Source organism: Acipenser ruthenus, chromosome 51 (assembly GCF_902713425.1).
Source record: "Acipenser ruthenus chromosome 51, fAciRut3.2 maternal haplotype, whole genome shotgun sequence".
NCBI classification, from domain to species: Eukaryota; Metazoa; Chordata; class Actinopteri; order Acipenseriformes; family Acipenseridae; genus Acipenser; species Acipenser ruthenus.
In genome coordinates, this window is record NC_081239.1 from 4,086,023 (window position 1) to 4,109,731 (window position 23,709).

The window sequence follows — 23,709 nt, forward strand, 5'->3', positions numbered from 1 at the left end:
AGGACTATTGGTGCGACCCACGGACTACAGCTTTCTCGAACCACCCCTGCATCCAACATACCTTGTAGGAGGGTCCTGTATACAGTGTAGGGGGGATAGCTCTATACCTCTCTCGACTAGGCGGCGCGCATCCCGTAGGGATCTGGTGTTGTACAGCCCCAGTCTGTCCATAGTCCTCCTCATGGGTCGCAAACACCCGCTGCCATCGGCTCAGGAGCTCCTGCCACTGCACTTGTTGCTCTAGAGTAAGTCCATCTCTCTGTAGGGACAATTGGTCCAAGGCACTCCCGCTTCCCACAGGCTCTCCGCTAGCTAAGCTAACTACTCCAACTTCGACAAGGCCTGGGCTTATCTCAGCTAGGGTCAGGTCTTGTTCCCCCCTCACATCTTCAGGGTCAATCATGGAGATGGTAAAAAACTTCTGAAATTGATGCACCGTTATGGGGTAGGCGTTTGAGTTCCTCAGACAAAGCAGAACTCGCCCCCGACAAACTCACTGACCTTGCCACTTCTACTTGCCTGTCATTTCCATCAGGTTCCACAAGGGCACAATACTCAGCTCCTTTATAGTCATCTGCCACTCTAGCCCACACCACCTGTTCACTCCATGCTGGGACAGTAATCGAGCGCCGAGATGCCAAGCGTACCGTACTTGTACGACCAACCTCCGGTAGGGCAGCAGTGTGGAGTAGTGGTTAGGGCTCTGGACTCTTGACCGGAGGGTCGTGGGTTCAATCCCCAGTGGGGACACTGCTGCTGTACCCTTGAGCAAGGTACTTTGCCTAGATTGCTCCAGTAAAAAAAACCCAACTGTATAAATGGGTAATTGTATGTAAAAATAATGTGATATCTTGTAACAATTGTAAGTCGCCCTGGATAAGGGCTTCAGCTAATAAATAAATAATACTAATAGGGTAGTTTGGATCCTCTGACAGACAGCAAAGGCAGTGTTCCATGCTTCTTCAATAGGAAAAGACTGGGGGATAGAACAATCATTAGCAGTTCTTTGTAAAAAGAAATATTCCCCAAAAGCTTGAATCATATTCATTCCCAAGATTGTTTGTTGTGAGCCCAAACAATCATCACCCACAATGACAAACCCCCGGCTTGGAACCTTCACTCTGCCCACCTGGAATCAACTACCATATACCCTACATATGGAATATTGAGGCTGTTTGCAGCGCATAACACCAGCCTATCAATATCTTTCGTCTCACCCTTTCCTTGGCGCTTGAAGTGACGCACAAACACACTTTCACTCATCAGTGTGGTTTGTGAGCCCCTGTCTAGAAGGCAGGTTATTGGGACTCCTTCGATTTGAACCTGTACTAAAGGGCAGGGCCCAACTATCGAATCCGACAAACTTTCATGGGGGTCATTGTGGCCATTCCCTGTCACCAGACCCGTGGCAACTAGGGGTGCTCGTTTAAAGCCAGCTGTTGGTCTTGGCGTTGGGGACAGTACCTTGCAATATGACCTCTGCTCCTACATTGGTTGCAGATGGGGCGGCCCTGCGAGTCCCACTGGCTTCCCGCAGGCACCTGGGAATCAGTTGTCCTATGAGGATTCCGCCTAGGTCCTGTCCACGCTGGCCTTGGTCCATGGCTGCCTGTAAAGTGGGATTGAGGGCGGGGTGGCACACTGTTCCATAACTCACCTAGTAACGTCTTCGTAAATTCTGCTATTTGGTCTTGAACTCCTTTCAATACCTCTGCCTTGAACTCCTGTTTCCAGTCGCTGCGGATCAGTGGGTCAGTAGAGGCGGGGCGCGCAGTAGCCTGACAAGCTGCAACTTCCATCCGTTCCATCTCATGTTCCCCCTCATGGAACAACGTTTCGCCTTTGACCTGGGCAAAGGTCAAGGTAGGTTTTTGCCTTACTTGTCGCCGTAGTTCTTGCCGAAGACTCCCCTCTCGCAAGCCAGCGATGAACTGGACTCTCAACAATCCATCTTTATAGCTCATCCCATCAGGGTCTCGACACTGCAACCTGGAAAACAGTTCTCTAAGGCGAAGAAAAAAAGCTCGTACAGATTCATGATTATCTTGCATGCTACTGAGAAACATGGTACATAGAGCTACAATAGGTACCCTATCCCCATACAGTTCTTCTAACAGTTCACATATCTGATCCACTGTACTACGCTCACGTTTATCTATAGCCAATATTTCCCTCTTCGCCTCCCCCTCTAATGCTCCCAATAATATAGCTACTCGTTGTTCGCTACTCATTGATTGCCCACCCAACATAGCTTTAATTTGTGCTTTCCATTCACCTAATTTTACCTCCGACCCTGTGCCTTTAAATTTCTGTATCCAAGGCGCACCCAGGAACAATGGCATCATCATTGTTTGAGGCCCTAAAGCCTGTGCTCCCTCTCCCAGCATAATGGAAAGACCCCAGTGGCTGCTCACCCTACAGAAAAATATCCTGCCGACTATGCCAAGATGTGACGAGGCGAGAAGAGGGGGGGGGGGGCTGGGGGGCTGATTGGAAGATTGTAACAGCAAAATGCGTGTGCAATTCTAGACCGACTACGCCAGCACGAGAGTCACCCGTATGAACTGACTAATTAAACACCTTCGCTGCCTCTAGGTATAGATAGAATAACCCTACTATAGGCTTACACAGGTTCAAAGTTATCTCTGTAGGACAGCCACACCACTAAAATCCACCACCAGTCAAAATAGGGATGCACAGACCAACCAATGAGGTTAAAGAAACGTTTATTACAATTTACTTGTACAGTTAAAACAAGAAATAAAATAGGAGGGCTTTCACACTTTAAAAAAACTAAGAAAGTTTACATCACAGAGCTAGGTTAAAATTATTCAGATCTCTAGTGCCACCGTCTGGGATACACAGGCAGCCAGGATGTACAAACACTTGCTTCCCACAATTTAATACTGTCCTTAACTTTAAACTAAGTATAGCCAATTCGTTCCCACCCCATACAGATGTTACACACCCCACTAAAACCCTGTATCTCTGTGGCAGAGTGGTGAATACGTGCAGGTGAGTGCAGTGCAGAGTAATCACACAAACAACGTTCGGTACAGGTGCAAGGGTGTTTATTTTATTCAGAAAATGTCCAGAGCCTTAAGGCAAACCTGCAAATAATAACACTGTAGGAAGTGGTACAGCGGCGTGTATCACTCCGTTTTATAATCCAACGGGTTTGACCCGTAACCCAAAAAGTCCCGTTCGTCACCCACATAAAACACAAAAACACAGACACAGTTTTGACAGTGCGTGATTATAGTGCTAGTGGTGAAAACAAAGACAGTTCAGACAGTGCAAAGCGTGAATGGTGAAGTCCGGTTTAGTCGCTGGCCTGCGGCTGCAGCTCCGGATCGTGATCAGTATCCTTCAGTGGCTAGACAATACACAAGACACACAGAGGTTAGACACAGACACGAAAACACTCACAGTTCTTCACGCTACGGGCTCCTTCTCGGTTAGTTTGTTTAACCATATACAAAGGAACAGATCACTCAAGCCATGCCCCCTATTTATACCCTCGCCCATGACCCCGAGGTTAACGAGCGCATCCGCTCCTCCAATCCTCGGATGCCACGCCGCTTACCGTCTGGGTCACTGGGCTCGGGTGCCATAGCTCCGCCCCTTTCCGAACTGACCGACTTCCATCTACCCTATGGAATAAATTGTCGTGCCATTTCATTAAGGGTACTCTGTTCCTCGTGCACCGTGCCCTCACAGGTCGAGAGGGAGATCTAACACTAAGACTCATTCGATCTCTGTCACATATCCCACCGCTCAGAGTGGAGCCGAAGGAACACTCGGCTAACCCTACCTTTCCCATTACTCCCCCCTCCCGGGAAAAATAATCCGCATTTTGGTGGTCTTTCCCTGCACGGTGTACCATATGGTACATGAAGGGCTGCAATGCCAGATACCACCGAGTTATCCGGGCATTGCTGTCCTTCATTGTGCTTAACCACTTGAGTGGGGCGTGGTCAGTGACAAGATCAAATGAGTGTCCCAGCAGGTAGTATCTTAAAGAGTGAGTAGCCCATTTAATGGCCAAACACTCTTTTTCGACGACGGAGTAGTTTCGCTCCCGAGGGAGCATTTTTTTACTTATGTACAGAACAGGGTGTTCTACTCCGCCTACCATTTGAGACAGGACTGCACCCAAACCGACATCCGAAGCATCGGTGTGGAGGATGAATCTCTTAGTGAAGTCTGGAGTGATGAGAGCAGGGGCCTGGCAAAGTCTCTGCTTAACAGTATTAAACGCCCCCTGACATTCTTCTGACCATTTAATTTAATTTGGTGCGCTCTTTTTGGTGAGGTCAACTAAGGGATTAACCACTGTGGCATACTCGGGGATAAAGCGGCGGTAATAACCGGCTAACCCCAGTAGCGACCTCACTTGAGCCTTGGTTTTGGGGATTGCCGCATCTACCAAGGCCTGGACCTTGGAGACAACGGGTTTCACCCTGCCATTCCCCATTACAAATCCCAAATATTGTGTTTCTTCTTTGGCAAACGCACATTTTCGCAAGTTAGCTGTCAGCCGGGCTGCCCTTAGAGACTGAAGGACGGCTGTGATCCTAGCCAAATGCTCTCGCCAGGTGGAGCTGTAAATGACCACATCATCAATATACGCTGCCGCATATTCACGATGTGGGTGTAAAACCTGGTCCATCAGTCTCTGAAAGGCAGCAGGCGCACCATGTAACCCAAACGGCATGGTTGTAAAATGAAACAGCCCCTCTGGTGTTGAAAATGCGGTTTTCTCTCTAGAACTACGAGTTAACGGGATCTGCCAATATCCCTTTGTCAGATCCAGAGTGGAGATAAACCTCGCCGTCCCCAGTCTATCTAGAAGTTCGTCGACCCGAGGCATGGGATACGCATCAAACTTGGCAATAGCGTTTACCTTGCGGAAATCAACGCAGAAGCGGTTGGTGCCGTCCTTTTTGGCCACTATCACAATTGGACTGCACCACTCGCTCCTGGAAGGCTCAATCACCCCAAGTTCGAGCATGTCCCATACCTCTTTGCGAACGCCACTCCGTCGACTTTCCGGGATCCGGTAAGGTCTCTCTCGCACTGTGACACCTGGGGGAGAGATAATGTCATATTCAGCAAGGTTAGTTCTACCGGGCGTGTTAGAAAAAACATCGCTAAATTCCTCAATTAACCTGCGTAGTTCACGTTGCTGATCAGGAAGTAACTGTTCCCCCATCGAAATGTTCTTTGTGCCAGAGGGTTCTGGCTCAGGCCCTAAATCATCCTCTATATTGCCTGGGGCTATGAATAAAACCTCTCTTGCCTGCCAGGGCTTTAATAAATTTATGTGATAAATTTCTTTTTTATTACAGCGATCAGGCTGTCTAATTTCGTAATTCACCTTTCCTATAGCCCGAATCATCTCATATGGCCATTGCCATATGGCCTTGCCATTTAGCACATAGTTTGGATTCCGATGAGGGAAGTAGCAGCATTACCTTGTCTCCAGGCCGAAAAGTTCGGATTAATGCATTTTGATTGTAATGCTGCCGTTGTCGATGCTGAGCCGATCTGAGATTGTCTTGGGCCAAACGACCGACCAAATCTAGGCGATCTCTAAGTAGGAGCACATGCTGCACTATATTTTTGGACGAGCCTTTGTGCTCCTCCCACCCCTCTCTCAACAGATCGAGAATGCCGCGAGGCTGTCGGCCGTACAAGAGCTCGAAGGGGGAGAACCCTGTCGAACTCTGCGGCACCTCTCTCACTGCAAAAAGGAGGTAGGGAAGAAGCGATGCCCAATGTTTTTGCTCCTGATTCACAAATCGTCTCAGCATCGCCTTTAGAGTCTGATTGAAACGTTCCACCAATCCGTCCGTCTGTGGATGATAAACCGACGTTCTGATGGGACGTATTTTTAGTAATTTATATACCTGCTGTAGCGTATTTGACAAGAAATTAGTTCCATGATCAGTCAATATCTCGTTGGGGATCCCTACTCTTGCCATAATCTGCACTAGTTCTTTGGCTATCGCAGCAGCACTAGTGGACCTCAATGGAACTGCCTCTGGGTATCGCGTTGCGTAATCTACCACCACTAAGATATGCGTATACCCGGAGTCAGAAGGTAGCAAAGGGCCGACTATGTCCACTGCGATGCGTTCAAAGGGGGTGGAAATAATCGGCAGTGGGACCAAAGGGGCGGGGCGCACTCGACCCGGCGCTACTCGCTGGCAGTCTGGGCATGTGGCTACATATTTCGACACTTCCTTATAAAGACCTGGCCAAAAGAATCGAGCCAATATCCGTTCCCTTGTCTTGTCAACTCCGAGGTGCCCCGCAAAAGGGATATCATGCGCCAGCCTCATGACCTCCAGTCCACAAGACGGGGGAACCAATAATTGTGTTACAGGATGTCCTGTGCCCGCGGCCAGGTTTACCCTATATAGTAATTGCCCCTTGATAATGAAGTGTGGAAATACTAGTGCCCCAGCGCCTTCAACATCCTTACCTTCAATGGACCGGACCTGTCCCCAAATGTGCACCAGTGATGGGTCATTTTTCTGCTCCCACACTAGGTTCACATTTGAGTACCACATGTCTGGTATATTGAGCGGGGCGGGAGTAACATCTGCCCTTGATGGCCCAGTAACCTCGCCCTCTCGGTCACACTGCGTTCCGACCCCCTTCGACTGACGTTTTTCACCGTTATAACAGGCTCCCACCAGCCCCTAGCCTTGTCTCATTAACGCTCCCTCCCATTTCCGCAGCCTTCTCTCTTTGTTTGTTTTTTTTGGCCGGAACAGAGGAGAGAACATTTCCGCTTGAAAGGGAAAAACATTACCAATCATTTCCCCTTCTACTTTTTCTGCCACATTTGCGTGTATGGCCGGGACTGCCCTTAATTTCAACAAATCTTTATAGTTGGGCCAGTCCCGACCCAGAATAACGGGATGTGGTAGCCTTTCCGCTACCCCAACTACCAGGTAACGTTTAATCGGACCGACCGATAAATATGCTTTTACTGTGGGGTATGTTGCCGTGTCTCCATGGATACAGGAGATCGCCACCTGACCTTGTGGCTGCCACACCATACCGCCTAAGAGAGATGCTCTAATTAAGGTCTGACCACACCCTGTGTCCACTAATGCATGGGTTTTCACATTTCCAAAAATCACCTTAACAATACAAGGCCCCTCCCGACCATTTTTCCCGCTTCAGATGCCAGATTACAGACGGCCACGTCACACTCCATCACAGATGGGCATGACCTAGCCTGATGTCCCGGCTGGCGGCACCTAAAACAGGTAGGGGGAAAGGAGGGCACAGTGTTAAATGGTCTGTCCCGCTGCTGGTATGGCAACGGGGCAGGGGCAGCACCTCTACCCCAGCTGGGGGCCAACCTTGGTCTCCATGAAGAGGAGGCAAGGTCGCCCATTGGGGTCGGTGCTCTCGGAGGTCGTTGAACCGGTCCTGGTGGTGGGGCTGGTGGAGCAGAGAGAGGAGGTGGGGCTCGGCCGCTCCGGTGAAGTGGTGGGGTGAGTAGCCCGGTCTGGGCGGATACCAGGGAGTCCTCGAAGTCCTCGGCGAGCTTGACTGCCTGTTCCAGGGTGTCGGGGTTGTGGCGCCGTATCCATCCTTGGGTCTCGGCGCCGACCACATGACAAAACTGCTCAATGACGATGGCCTCCCCCATCTGGGCAGTTGTTTTTAGCGCCGGGGTGAGCCAGTGTATCATGTGGTCACAGAGCTTCTGTGCGACCACCCTGGGGCGTACGTTCGGGGACCTCCTGTACTCCCTGAACCTCACTTGGTGCGTTTCCTCCGTAATATTAAGATGGCGGAGAATAGCCAGTTTTACCAGGTCATATTGAGCGGCGTCGTCATCCCCCATCGCCTGGTAGGCTGCCTGCGCTTCCCCAATCAGGCAGGGTCCCAGCTGGCTTGCCCAGAACTGTTGGGGCCATGACGCGGTGGTAGCCAGCCGCTCAAATGCCACCAGGTATGCTTCTGGATCATCATCCGCCGTCATTTTGTGCGTCCTCGCTTTGGGCGCTACGAAGCTGCATTCTGCTGACGCTGTGGGAGGTATCGCCAGCCCGACCCTCTCGATCAGCGCGGTGTACCTCTCCTCTCTCCGTCTCTCCTCCACCTCCCGTCTGCTGTCCAGCTGCTCCAGCAGCGCCGACAGTGTTGCGTATTCCATATCCCTCTTCTGACAACCACGTGTGGCAGAGTGGTGAATACGTGCAGGTGAGTGCAGTGCAGAGTAATCACACAAACAACGTTCGGTACAGGTGCAAGGGTGTTTATTTTATTCAGAAAATGTCCAGAGCCTTAAGGCAAACCTGCAAATAATAACACTGTAGGAAGTGGTACAGCAGCGTGTATCACTCCGTTTTATAATCCAACGGGTTTGACCCGTAACCCAAAAAGTCCCGTTCGTCACCCACATAAAACACAAAAACACAGACACAGTTTTGACAGTGCGTGATTACAGTGCTAGTGGTGAAAACAAAGACAGTTCAGACAGTGCAAAGCGTGAATGGTGAAGTCCGGTTTAGTCGCTGGCCTGCGGCTGCAGCTCCGGATCGTGATCAGTATCCTTCAGTGGCTAGACAATACACAAGACACACAGAGGTTAGACACAGACACGAAAACACTCACAGTTCTTCACGCTACGGGCTCCTTCTCGGTTAGTTTGTTTAACCATATACAAAGGAACAGATCACTCAAGCCATGCCCCCTATTTATACCCTCGCCCATGACCCCGAGGTTAACGAGATCATCCGCTCCTCCAGTCCTCGGATGCCACGCCGCTTACCGTCTGGGTCACTGGGCTCGGGTGCCATAGCTCCGCCCCTTTCCAAACTGACCGACTTCCATCTACCCTACGGAATAAATTGTCGTGCCATTTCATTAAGTGTACTCTGTTCCTCGTGCACCGTGCCCTCACAGGTCGAGAGGGAGATCTAACACTAAGACTCATTCGATCTCTGTCACAATCTCCCAGCTCTAATTATCGCACTCGCAACATAAACAGGTCTTCCGAGTAGAATCAAATCTTGGGTCCAGTTAGCCTTGGTAGAAATCTTAGTACTTAGTTTCAGTGGTTCAAGAGAAAGTTGGCGTCTGATATTCTGTATGCAGCTGGGGGAAGCTTGTAGCAACTGTAAAAAGAGCACATATAAAAACTGGGAGACCCGTTGTTAAATACATAGTACTACCTGAACAATGCAATGCGGCCCAACTTACTATCGAGCACAATAAAGAAAACAAAAAACAATACACTATCGTTAGACCCAACCAACATGTGTACAAAGCAATATAAAAGCCACACAGTAATATTAAAAAAAAATATATCAAGAGACACCACAACACTAATAATCCATTTTAAAACTCTACTGGGCCCATAACATTTATTGTGCAAGAGTGAACCACCAAACGAATAATATTCAAAACAATCCTAACACCCAGTGCATCTAATACTAAGCGTATATAAACAACAATACGCGATACAATAACTGAATTCCAAATGGAAAGTACAGAGCAAACAAGTAAAACCAAGCGATACTTAGCTCATTATCACAGAAGTAGTTTAAGCAGGCCCGCTTCTCCCTGCGCATTATCCAGTATCCTGCTGAGCTCCGCTAACTCCACCCACACACTCTACCTGCGTCCCTTTCTAGCGGGGCTGTAGTTGTCCGCATTCATTCCAAATTCTCTCTCCTCTCCGCTGTTTTCGTCCGTGCTCGGTTATGCTCTCGCTCTCTGTTGTAATCTATTGTTGTCTCGTTATCCCGATCTAGTTCCCTGTCGTTCCGCTTCTCCCTCGTTCCACTTTCCCCTTGTTCGGCTATCGAGACGTCGTATTACGTCTTCTTTCTCTGTCTCGATTCCTTCTGTCTCGATTCCCTTCTTTCTCTTTCCTCCCGCTCCTCCTTTCTCCTTTCTCTCCTCTGTTCCCTCTAATAGGTTCCTTAATAAGGTAGATAGCCTGCCGGTGTGCATCAATCTACTAGCACCAAAGAGCAATGCTGCTGCTGCTGCTGAGCTCAAATCATGCACATGAAAATAAACAAAAGATTAATGAAGAAAGTGAAACACACGTAGTACATTGTGCTACAACACAAATCAAAACAATATATATAAAAAATAATTAAATGCACTCGTTACGCAACACACAGTCAATAATTCAAACCATAATTACAAATATATATTAAAAAAACATCAGCAGCAGTTTAGCATGTCACTTTGTGACACTCACACACTGAGAAACACATACACACTGAGACACACAAACACTCTGAGACACACACACTGACACACACACACACTGAGACACCCATACACTGAGAAACACACACACTACAACACACAGTCTCAGTGTGTGTGAGTGTGTCTCAGTGTGTGAGTGTGTGTCTCAGTCACTTCAAGTTATACAAAGAGCATTTCAAGTGGTTTGAACTTGCAACATGACGTTCTTGAAGAGCACATGACCTTATCCCACTGCGCCACTTTGCATTTCAAGTGGAGCGATAAAGTGGAGCGAAGCGATCAAAAAAAGGCGCTAAGTTAGAAGCAAGAATTGTGTGAATCTTGGGCCCCAGCACCTTTCCAATTGTGCCTATTTGGTTGATGCTTGAAAAGATTGGCCTAATTGCTTCTCCTAACTTGGGCTTTTGTATTTGATATCACCCCTTTAAACGGCTGTTGTGTTTTTCTAACTTGTTTTTTTACATTGTTTTTGTTATAGATACAGTGCCTTGCAAAAGTATTCAGACCCCTGACCAATTCTCTCATATTACTGAATTGCAAATGGTACATTAAAATTTCGTTCTGTTTGATATTTTATTTTAAAACACTGAAACTCAAAATCAATTATTGTAAGGTGACATTAGTTTTATGTTGGGAAATATTTTTTAAGAGTTTTGGCCAAAAAGCTCTATCTTGGTCTCATCTGATGACAAAACCTTTTCCCACATCGCAGCTGGGTCACTCTCATGCTTTCTGGCAAACTCCAGATGGGCTTTCAGATGGTACTTTTTGAGTAATGGCTTCTTTCTTGCCACCCTCCCATACAGGCCAGTGTTATGCAGAGCTCTTGATATGGTTGACTGGTGCACCGTTACTCCACTCCCAGCCACTGAACTCTGTAGCTCCTTCAAAGTGATTGTTGGCCTCTCTGTGGCTTCTCTCACAAGTCTCCTTCTTGTTTGAGCGCTGAGTTTTGAGGGACGGCCTTTTCTTGGCAGTGCCTGGGTGGTGTGATGCAGCTTCCACTTCCTGATTATTGATCCAACTGTGCTCACTGGGATATCCAAACACTTGGATATTATTTTGTACCCTTTCCCTAATCTATGCATTTTTATTACTTTATCTCTAACTTCTGTAGAATGCTCTTTGGTCTTCATTTTCCTTCAGATTCACAGCCTGACCAATGATCCTTCAACAGTGGGGTTTTTATCCAGAAAATGTGACAGCAACTTTAATGGTTCACAGGTGGAGGCCAATGGTAAGGTAATTGTGTCCTCGTTAGGGCAATTTCTTTCATCGGTGTAAATTGGGAGCTTCCACAGCACAACATAAAACCAATGTCACCTTATAATAATTGATTTTGAGTTTCAGTGTTTTAAAATAAAATATCAAACAGAATGAAATTTCAATGTACCATTTGTAACTCAGTAATATGAGAGAATTGGTCAGGGGTCTGAATACTTTTCAAGGCACTGTATATATATATATATATATATATATATATATATATATATATATATACACACACATCTATATATATATATATATATATATATATATATATACAGACGTGCTCAAATTTGTTGGTACCCTTACAGCTCATTGAAATAATGCTTCATTCCTCCTGAAAAGTGATTAAATTAAAAGCTATTCTATCATGTATACTTGCATGCCTTTGGTATGTCATAGAATAAAGCAAAGAAGCTGTGAAAAGAGATGAATTATTGCTTATTCTACAAAGATATTCTAAAATGGCCTGGACACATTTGTTGGTACCCCTTAGAAAAGATAATAAATAATTGGATTATAGTGATATTTCAAACTAATTAGTTTCTTTAATTAGTATCACACATGTCTCCAATCTTGTAATCAGTCATTCAGCCTATTTAAATGGAGAAAAGTAGTCACTGTGCTGTTTGGTATCATTGTGTGCACCACACTGAACATGGACCAGAGAAAGCAAAGGAGAGAGTTGTCTGAGGAGATCAGAAAGAAAATAATAGACAAGCATGGTAAAGGTAAAGGCTACAAGACCATCTCCAAGCAGCTTGATGTTCCTGTGACAACAATTGCAAATATTATTAAGAAGTTTAAGGTCCATGGAACTGTAGCCAACCTCCCTGGGCGCGGCCGCAAGATTGAAAATCGACCCCAGATTGAACAGAAGGATAGTGCGAATGGTAGAAAAAGAACCAAGGATAACTGCCAAAGAGATACAAGCTGAACTCCAAGGTGATGGTACATCAGTTTCTGATCGCACCATCCGTCGCTTTTTGAGCAAAAGTGGGCTCCATGGAAGAAGACCCAGGAGGACTCCACTTTTGAAAGAAAAACATAAAAAAGCCAGACTGGAATTTGCTAAAATGCATATTGACAAGCCACAATCCTTCTGGGAGAATGTCCTTTGGACAGATGAGTCAAAACTGGAGCTTTTTGGCAAGTCACATCAGCTCTATGTTCACAGATGAAAAAATGAAGCTTTCAAAGAAAAGAACACCATACCTCCAGTGAAACATGGAGGAGGCTTGGTTATGTTTTGGGGCTGCTTTGCTGCGCTTGGCACAGGGTGCCTTGAATCTGTGCAGGGCACAATGAAATCTCAAGACTATCAAGGCATTCTGGAGCGAAACGTACTGCCCAGTGTCAGAAAGCTGTGTCTCAGTCGCAGGTCATGGGTCCTCCAACAGGATAATGACCCAAAACACACAGCTAAAAGCACCCAAGAATGGATAAGAACAAAACATTGGACTATTCTGAAGTGGCCTTTTATGAGTCCTGATCTGAATCCTATCGAACATCTATGGAAAGAGCTGAAACTTGCAGTCTGGAGAAGGCACCCATCAAACTTGAGACAGCTGGAGCAGTTTGCTCAGGAAGAGTGGGCCAAACTACCTGTTAACAGGTGCAGAAGTCTCATTGAGAGCTACAGAAAACGTTTGATTGCAGTGATTGCCTCTAAAGGTTGTGCAACAAAATATTAGGTTAGCGGTCCCATCATTTTTGTCCATGCCATTTTCATTTGTTTTCTTATTTACAATATTATGTTGAATAAAAAATCAAAAGCAAAGTCTGATTTCTATTAAATATGGAATAAACAATGGTGGATGCCAATTACTTTTGTCAGTTTCAAGTTATTTCAGAGAAAATTGTGCATTCTTCATTTTTTGTGGAGGGGTACCAACAAATTTGAGCACGTCTGTATATATATATATATATATATATATATATATATATATATATTGTAACAAATCAGGAGAGTACTCCCGTAAGTGACTCTCCTTTTGCTTCCACCGACTGGCACAGACACAATGAAGGTTCAGGTAAGTAGTTCTTTATTTACAATATTTACACCAATTAACACCTTTTCTGGGTTGAGTAAAGCCCTGTACGGGTCAGTAACTAGCTCACTTCTTCGTCCCTCACTAACTGATTCAGAAGTACCGAGTCTAGCCGGCCGAGGCCTCTGCAAGTCCTTTCCCTGTGGAGTGTTCCGGCTACACAGGTAAGTGTGGACCCGGTGCCCTCTGCTGGAGTCTCGGCCCCACAGTAACAATCACGCAGCCTCCCTCTGCTGGAGTCTGGCTGCAACACAGGTAAGAAGAAGGAACGCCCACTGCCGGAGTGTCCCTGAAGCCCAGGTCAGGACAATGCAGACTCCCTCTGCTGGAACTGGCTAAAACACAGACAAGAACAGAGAGATCCTCCTTCCCCTGCTGGAGTATCCTTAAACACAGGTGATAGGAAAGAACAACGAGGACACCCACAGCTGGGTATCGCTGTAAGACTGGCAATAATCCACAAGAATGCAAATGGAAATTGTATCCTGGTTGTGGGGTTGAACCCCTGCAACCAATGTCTCAGTGCTTCACAGAAACACGGGGGTGTCCCAGAGTTCAAACACAATATCCTTGTTTGTGTATCCCACCTGTGGAAACTGCAGTTCCTGTCTGTACCATACAAGCCACGTCCCAAAACTCCAGGCTGTTGCCTCCGTTATTATTATTACAGTTCGCTAATTGTGCTGCGTCTTCATGCGCGCTTCCCTCTGTGTCCCGAGACAAACAAACACCCACAAACAAACGGCAGCTGTGACGGTTCCCAACCGTCACGGAAACTGCGGAATTGTTTTAAATCCGTCACCGGTAAACAGCGTCTCTTGACCGGTATTTCATAAAAACAAATTAAACTTTAACAAAACAAAAGACTACCTCACAAAGAGGATAAACGCCACAGTACAACAAAATACCGCTTTACTCAAAAACGAAACGTTCACTTTACCTTCCACTAACTCGTAATACAGTTTCAATTCTCAGAGCCCTCTTCAGCAGTACGCACGGCGGTGCTTCCCCCGATCACCCCCGTCTGTACCGCTCCACTTCCCTTTATACCCAGAAACCCCGCCTTCCTTATTAAAGCTAAGGTTCCTGGGTTGTATAGTTTTTCAAATGGCGTCGCCATTTCTTAAAGGCGACGCCGCTCTTTCTACAATATATATATATATATATATATATATATATATATATATATATATATATATATATATATATATATATATGGGTTAAATCCCTTGTGGGGAACACTGCTGCTGTACCCTTGAGCAAGGTACTTTACCTAGATTGCTCCACTAAAAACCCATCTGTATAAATGGGTAATTGTTTGTAAAAATAATGTGATATCTTGTAACAATTGTAAGTCATCCTGGATAAGTGTGTCTACTAAGAAATAAATAATAATAATAATAATAATAATAATAATAATAATAATAATAATAATAATAATAATAATAATAATAATAATAATGCATATATATACACACACAAAAAGGAAGTTAGAAAGGCCAAGAGAGAGATAGAAATCAATATTGCTATGGGGGCTAAAACTAAATCCAAATGTTTTTCCAACACACATACACACACACATACACCTCTACCCACCCCCCACCCCCCCACACACACACAAACACCCCCCACACACACACACATACCCAACCCCCACATCAGCTGATCTGAACTCTTTCTGTCTTTTCAGATGGACGAGTGATCCTGCAGACTCCCTCACAGTCTGTGTTTGAGGGAGACACTCTGACTATGAGGTGTCTTATCCGCAAAGGTCATGAAGCTACCAGGGTTGCATTTTATAAAGATAATAACCAGTTACACTACAGGGCTGGCACAGAGCTGAGTGTGTTTCGTGTTTCAAAGAGTGACGAGGGGTCCTACAAGTGCAGAGCGTGGTGGCGGGACTCCTCTATTTACTCTGGTGACTCTGCAGAGGTGCGGGTGTCAGTGAGAGGTAGGTTCATTCTAACAGAGAGAGTCCTCACCCCCTTCTCTGTCTGTAATGTCTCACAGATACATTCACACTGGAGTCTATTCCAGCTGTGTTAAATTGACTCTGCAGAGGTGCGGGTGTCAGTGAGAGGTAGGTTCATTCTAACAGAGAGAGTCCTCACCCCCTTCTCTGTCTGTAATGTGTCACAGATACATTCACACTGGAGTCTTTTCCAGCTGTGTTAATGTTCTCGCCACAACTCAGGTGCTGAAGAAACGGGTCCTTGCAAAGTTTTCTGATATGAAAGCTCTTCCTGGTCTGAGTAACTCTCATACTCTGAGTATTATTATTATTATTTGTTTATTTAGCAGACACCTTTATCCAAGGCGACTTACAGAGACTAGGGTGTGTGAACTATGCATCAGCTGCAGAGTCACTTACAATTACGTCTCACCCGAAAGACAGAGAAAAAGGAGGTTAAATGACTTGCTCAGGGTCACACAATGAGTCAGTGGCTGAGGTGGGATTTGAACCGGGGACCTCCTGGTTATAAGCCCGTTTCTTTAACCACTGGACCACACTGTTATAAAGCAAAAGAGGCCACACCAAAGAGTGCTTATTAAACTTTGCAAGTCCTAACTGCTCAACTGGACAGCTAAGCGGTTTACCAGCAGCAAAACACCTGTACTTTACAAGCATTAAACACAGTGCCTTCTCTTCAGGTTCCCACACAGGTCTCTCTCCCCAGGCCATAGCCTTCACACAGACAAGAGACCCACCTTTTGACCTGCTTATATACACCTGCCTTACCTGCAGACAGGTGTCCCTAATTACATTAACAAACCAGTGAACCCCTTGAACCCGCCTTCCCCAGTGTGTAGGGTCTCTGCCTGTCACAGTTGTCATGAGTTATGATTGAACCCCTTGAACCCGCCCTCCCCAGTGTGTAGGGTCTCTGCCTGTCACAGTTGTCATGAGTTATGATTGAACCCATTGAACCCGCCTTCCCCAGTGTGCAGGGTCTCTGCCTGTCACAGTTGTCATGATTTATGATTGAACCCATTGAACCCGCCTTCCCCAGTGTGCAGGGTCTCTGCCTGTCACAGTTGTCATGAGTTATGATTGAACCCATTGAACCCGCCTTCCCCAGTGTGCAGGGTCTCTGTCTGTCACAGTTGTCATCAGTTATGTTCAAGCCCTATTTTCTCCAAATGTATTTCTATTTGATTGTGGTAGTAATAGAATGTGTATTGCCATTGCAAACTGTATCTTTAATCATGTGTAACCCCTCCCTAGACAGGGGGGTACAGATTGGATATAAGAAATTGGTACTATACATTATTACACTGCAGATTATACCACAGAAGAGATTCTGCCCAAATGAAATAGTTTTAAATAGAATACATACCTGTTCACTTTACTGTGACACACACACAGTATGAAACAGAATACCCAAGAAAGACACAGATACTAAACATGTAATGCATTGAGTTATATTATTATATAAAAAATCAAAGCAGCAGCAAAGTATCATTCAGAGTGATAATGAGTCATAATTATAAACATCACACAGGAGCAGCAACACAGTGAATCAGAACCATTGACATGTCAGTAAAAACACAGTGATATGCTACTGGAGTGCCTTTAATACAATCACATATTAGATTCACCTGCTTTATTAGGAGGGTGTGGCAAAGAGGCATGCGGTCAAGGGAATTGCAAGCTGTGAGCTCCTGCACACTTTTATTATTTACAAACAAACCAAATCAAAAGACTGGAACAAATAAACAAACAAAACCCTACAAACACTTGAAAATAAACAAGCAAAACCCTACAAACACTTCAAAATAAACAAGCAAAACCCTACAAACACTTCAAAATAAAGAAGCAAAACCCTACAAACACTTCAAAATAAAGAAGCAAAACCCTACAAACACTTCAAAATAAACAAGCAAACCCCTACAAACACTTCAAAATAAACAAGCAAACCCCTACAAACACTTCAAAATAAACAAGCAAAACCCTACAAACACTTCAAAATAAACAAACAAAACCCTACAAACACTTGAAAATAAACAAGCAAAACCCTACAAACACTTCAAAATAAACAAGCAAAACCCTACAAACACTTGAAAATAAACAAGCAAAACCCTACAAACACTTCAAAATAAACAAACAAAACCCTACAAACACTTCAAAATAAACAAGCAAAACCCTACAAACACTTCAAAATAAACAAGCAAAACCCTACAAACACTTCAAAATAAACAAACAAAACCCTACAAACACTTCAAAATAAACAAGCAAAACCCTACAAACACTTCAAAACAAACAAGCAAAACCCTACAAACACTTCAAAATAAACAAGCAAAACCCTACAAACACTTCAAAATAAACAAGCAAAACCCTACAAACACTTCAAAATAAACAAGCAAAACCCTACAAACACTTCAAAATGAACAAGCAAAACCCTACAAACACTTGAAAATAAACAAGCAAAACCCTACAAACACTTCAAAATAAACAAACAAAACCCTACAAACACTTCAAAATAAACAAACAAAACCCTACAAACACTTCAAAATAAACAAGCAAAACCCTACAAACACTTCAAAATAAACAAGCAAAACCCTACAAACACTTCAAAACAAACAAGCAAAACTCTACAAACACTTCAAAATAAAGAAGCAAAACCCTACAAACACTTCAAAATAAACAAGCAAAACCCTACAAACACTTCAAAATAAAGAAGCAAAACCCTACAAACACTTCAAAACAAACAAGCAAACCCCTACAAACACTTCAAAATAAACAAGCAAAACCCTACAAACACTTCAAAATAAACAAACAAAACCCTACAAACACTTCAAAATAAACAAGCAAAACCCTACAAACACTTGAAAATAAACAAGCAAAACCCTACAAACACTTGAAAATAAACAAGCAAAACCCTACAAACACTTGAAAATAAACAAGCAAAACCCTACAAACACTTCAAAATAAACAAACAAAACCCTACAAACACTTGAAAATAAACAAGCAAAACCCTACAAACACTTCAAAATAAACAAACAAAACCCTACAAACACTTCAAAATAAACAAGCAAAACCCTACAAACACTTCAAAACAAACAAGCAAAACCCTACAAACACTTCAAAATAAAGAAGCAAAACCCTACAAACACTTCAAAATAAACAAGCAAAACCCTACAAACACTTCAAAATGAACAAACAAAACCCTACAAACACTTCAAAATAAACAAGCAAAACCCTACAAACACTTCAAAATAAACAAACAAAACCCTACAAACACTTCAAAATAAACAAGCAAAACCCTACAAACACTTCAAAATAAACAAGCAAAACCCTACAAACACTTTAAAATAATCAAACCAGCCCCCCAAAGCTTTCCCGTGTAGAATGCTTTATGCTTCTTACTGGCACTCTGCACTCTGTCAAACATTCCCATCACAATAAATGAGGGGCCTGTGATAATGTCAGTAAAGGGAATAAGAAGATGGGGTTAAAAACGTTGCTTAGTATTCATTTGTTGTCTGCTTCAGTCAGAAATGCACATTGAAATCCGGATGGACCGTGGTCTGTCATATTATATGTTTAAGAAATGAATCCCTCTCACAGAGTACTGAGTGTCGGAATAGTGTATTAATAATAGATAGATTCTATTGATTTCCTTGTGGAACAATATAGGATACAAACAGGAGAGTGAGAGGAGTGCTGAGTGCTGTCTGATCTTCTCTGATCTTCTGTCTCTACAGAACGACCCCAGGCTGTCCTGACCCAGGAGCCTGCATGGACACAGATATATGAATCAGAGAGTGTTACACTGAGATGTCAGGTTCAGGGGGGTTACACTGACTGGAGATTCACATGGTACAAAGATGGGAGGAATGCTCCAGTAACCCAGGATTACTACAGCAGTATATATGGTGACAGATTCAGAATTAGCTCTGCTACTGGAGACCACAGTGGGGAATATACCTGTAAAGGTGAAAGGACAGGTAACCCATCGTACTCTAAAACAAGCGATGCTCTTACACTGAGAGTATCAGGTAAGTCATTTCAAACACTCTGAATTCTAACATTCTGATCATCTCCTCTATTGTAACTCCAGACTGGGGGCTCTGTCTCCCGACTGCCTTCCTACCTGAGTGCTGTCTGCCCTGCCTCCTCTCTTTCTCCCTGCATTTGTACCACAAACACACTGAGAGAGTTCCTCTATTTACTCTGCTCCTACGTCCTTCTCTCCTTCTCATCGGTGTCAGTGCTGTCTGCCCCCCATTCCATTTCTGTCACCTTCACACACTGAGAGGATTCCTCAATCTACACTGAACTGTTTCTGCCTTCTCATCAGTGACACTGAGTACCCCCTCTCTGTCTGCCTCTATCCTTTCACAAACACACACTGGGAAGGTATTCATGTCCCTCTGGGATACACATGCACATGTAAAGTAACTACATCCTAACAAGTGGTTTTAAAAGCACAATTACAGAGTCCAGTGGGTAAAGCACCTAATGCTGTTGTCTCCTCTATTTCAGTGGACACTCCGAAGCCTGTCCTGACCCGGGAGCCTGCAGGAGAGATATTTGAAGGAGACACAGTCACCCTGAGCTGTGTGGTTGAGGGGGGCTCTGGTGGCTGGAGATATCTCTGGTACAAAGACAGGCAGGGAGCTCCAGTGTACCAGACTGACAGCAGCAGTGGAACTGGAGCCGGATACACAATCAGTGCTGCTGCTCTGTCCCACAGTGGAGAGTACTGGTGTGGAGCTGGACGGGGCAGGAACACGTCTTATTTACAATACAGTGATCCGATCTGGGTAAATGTAACATGTGAGTAATACAGAATCTCATTCCTTTTTACTAAAGCTTTGCCCTCAGCAGTAGGGGGTGCTGTTTGTTTCTGCTAGAGTTTCTGCTCATTGCTCATTTTTCAATACCAAGAAAAAAATGTGTATTTAATGGTTTGAGAGTGTGGTTTAAACTCATGACTACCACTGTTGTAAGTGAGGACTCAACTCATTATGCTTCATAGTGGTGTTTGAATGACTTGCAGATTGTCAATGCAGATATATCTAAGGGTTTAGAACCTAGGGAGGGGAGGGGGAAGGATGCTGTGGGATGTTTCAATGACCTGTTTATAGCTTGTTCCTGTCTTGACTGAAACATTTGGTGTTACCTTTACAAGCAAAACGATATGGAGCCTCTGTACTCCAGCACTGCCTCTGTCTCTCTAAGGAGCCTCTATACTCCAGCGCTGCCTCTGTCTCTCTAAGGAGCCTCTATACTCCAGCGCTGCCTGTGTCTCTCTAAGAAGCCTCTATAATCCAGCACTGCCTCTGTCTCTCTAAGAAGCCTCTATACTCCAGCGCTGCCTCTGTCTCTCTAAGGAGCCTCTATACTCCAGCACTGCCTCTGTCTCTCTAAGGAGCCTCTATACTCCAGCGCTGCCTCTGTCTCTCTAAGGAGCCTCTATACTCCAGCGCTGCCTGTGTCTCTCTAAGAAGCCTCTATAATCCAGCACTGCCTCTGTCTCTCTAAGAAGCCTCTATACTCCAGCGCTGCCTCTGTCTCTCTAAGGAGCCTCTATACTCCAGCGCTGCCTCTGTCTCTCTAAGGAGCCTCTATACTCCAGCGCTGCCTGTGTCTCTCTAAGAAGCCTCTATAATCCAGCACTTCCTCTGTCTCTCTAAGGAGCCTCTATACTCCAGCACTGCCTCTGTCTCTCTAAGGAGCAGGGGGCTCTTTGGGAATCCCACTATATAGAACGCTGGTTCTGATTGATTTGAATATCTTGTTCAGACAGCTTCAGAATCACTAACCTGTCTTCATGTCATCTTTTCGTAGCTCTGTTCTCCAGGGTGACTCTGACAGCATCTCCAGGAGCCTCAGTGAAGGAGGGAGAGGCTCTTAACCTGACCTGTGAGGCAGCAGTGAACAAAACCCCCCGCCCTCAACTCCACTACACCATTGTGAGAGACGGGGAGCCTGTGACTAACAGCACTGACTCTGCACTGTACAGCATAGCCAGCACTGAGAAGAGCCACACTGGGAGCTACACGTGTGCTGTGGAGTCTCAGGGAGTGAAGAAGAGCAGCCAGGAGCTACACATTGAACTACAAAGTAAGATTACAAACCCGTCCTAAATGACTGTCCTTGATTGAAAGTGATCTCACAGTAAAATAGGTCACATTGTGATCCCATTATATTCCCATTCCCTGAAGAAACAGAATAAACAGACCACAGAATTATCATCAATTACAACACAATGGATTGGTAACAAATACTGCACAGTACAGACACTGTTTTTATACTTTGCAAATTCAGTGGTGTATATTTCCCACTAATGTTTTAGCTTCATGTATGGGTTAGAATACATTTTAAACAAATCATTATTTTCTACTTTCTGACAATAAATCAAATGAAAACACATTGATTCCCTGACTGAGTTGGTTCAAATAAAATGCAGTTACAGCAGACAGCCATTCAAGTGACAGAGTGGCTGAAGGCTGTTCCTATAGAGCGAGTGTGAGCAGGGTAATGTTCTTGAATCCCTATCAGCTCAGTCAAGGTGTATGGAAGCCACTAGCACACACTCATACTGTACCTTCCTTCCCCCAGCGTCCTGGCACAGCGCTGTTGCTATTGGCTACAGAGTGAGCTTCACTCTGATTCATTTCACTGTGTTCACTCTGCTGCTCCTTCAATACTGCAGGATCCAAGGTGAGACTCCCAGTCAGTGCACACATTTCAATTGGCCTGTCACAGCACACATGCAGGCTTCTTCTTAAACAGCACAGCCCAGTCTTAGGGATAGTTCATTAAGAAATCATTATTTCATCATTAAACATGCACAGCTAATTTACAAAATAAACATTTTGCAAGTTTGTATTTATTTTTGTTAACACAATTATAAGAAAGAAACTGAACAATCTGTATATATTTTTCCAGGTTCCCTGTGTCTCGCTGGTGGTAAATCAAGGTAAGTCAGTATTATCCAGTATGTGTACAGACAGGGGGCAGCACTTGCTATCTCTACCTGTCATCATCCTTTACAACACTGAAAATGGAGATGGAAACTTTCTGATTCACTCTTTAAGAATCCCTCTTGCAAACTCTAACAGTGCCCTTCACTTAGACCTGTGTTGGGCTCATGTGGTTTGTTGCTGGTTTCCGGATCATAAAGATCTACTGTTTTGAGATATTGGATTCATAATAATTATTCTTTGATTCTTCAATCTAGAGTATTGATAATAACCCTTTGTCAGTAATGTCACAAAGCTGCTGCCTCCACACAGTGTCTTTACAGTTGATACACAGCTGCTCCTTACCCTGAAATGCACTCTGTGATTTCAATGGACTTGATTACTCTGAAGCCTAGAAGTGTCATCATCCTTTAAAGCTTTTGTTGTTGCTGCAGTTAAACTCTGAGCCCTCCTTGTGTGTCTCTGACATCTGTCTCAGGAAAACCTCGGATCAGGATCAGGAGCAGTCAGCAGAGGGGATTGAGCTCTCCAGCCGTGTGCAGCACACTGGAGTGGAACTGGAATAGTGCTGCATTACCATGGACTGGAGTGGAACTGGAATAGAGCTGCATTACCAGAGACTGGAGTGGAACTGGAATAGTGCTGCATTACCATAGCCACTCTGAATGACTGCAGGAAACCAGAAAAGAAGACTAAAATGTCACTTAAAGCTGCTGACCCTGAATGAAAACAATTGTCAAGGAAATTAAACTTCTTGTGATAAATAATCATTTGTTATTTCTAATTCATGTTTTAATTAATTGTGTTCTTTATCAGCCCACTAAGGGGAGCTGCACCTCCTAAAAGATAAAGTGACAATACAGACAAGAGACTGGCTGAGTCTGGGCATTTAACCCTAGGGTTACCATGTGGCTCCAGATTAACCGGACGCTGTGAGACAGAACAGGATTTCAAACTTGCCCCTAAATTGAAATAAATGAAGGTGTAAATGAACCATCCTTAGCTACAATTAATAATGGTGCTTAAATACACACATGCGCGTCAAATAATTGTATTATACTAAGAATGAATTGCAGCCAGTCGCTATTTTTTTCTGTTTGTTAAAATTCAATCGCCCATATTATTCTGCAAATACAATCGCATCATCATCTCATTGCTCTATCGATAAATTAACTATTCGTTCATTAAGATCTGATCA

General features: G+C 44.5%; 1 protein-coding gene across 1 annotated transcript; it reads left to right on the top strand.

The window, feature by feature from the left end:
* Window positions 1-1,823: 1,823 nt before the first annotated feature.
* Window positions 1,824-23,239, top strand: LOC131722709 (high affinity immunoglobulin gamma Fc receptor I-like). The gene is made up of 7 exons (XM_059015711.1): window positions 1,824-1,863; window positions 19,284-19,577; window positions 20,065-20,358; window positions 21,373-21,648; window positions 22,147-22,248; window positions 22,477-22,507; window positions 22,990-23,239. The coding sequence occupies exons 1-7, from the start codon at window positions 1,824-1,826 to the stop codon at window positions 23,075-23,077; spliced, it is 1,125 nt and encodes a 374-aa protein (XP_058871694.1). The 3' UTR covers window positions 23,078-23,239.
* The last annotated feature ends 470 nt before the right edge of the window (window positions 23,240-23,709 follow it).

Bases quoted from the DNA above. Each gene is read 5' to 3' on its own strand.
- LOC131722709 (XM_059015711.1), top strand. From the start codon at position 1,824: ATGGAACAACGTTTCGCCTTTGACCTGGGCAAAGGTCAAG. The intron at 19,578-20,064 runs GTAAGTCATTTC...CCTCTATTTCAG, and splicing joins TCTTACACTGAGAGTATCAG to TGGACACTCCGAAGCCTGTC. The intron at 22,508-22,989 runs GTAAGTCAGTAT...CATCTGTCTCAG, and splicing joins CTCGCTGGTGGTAAATCAAG to GAAAACCTCGGATCAGGATC.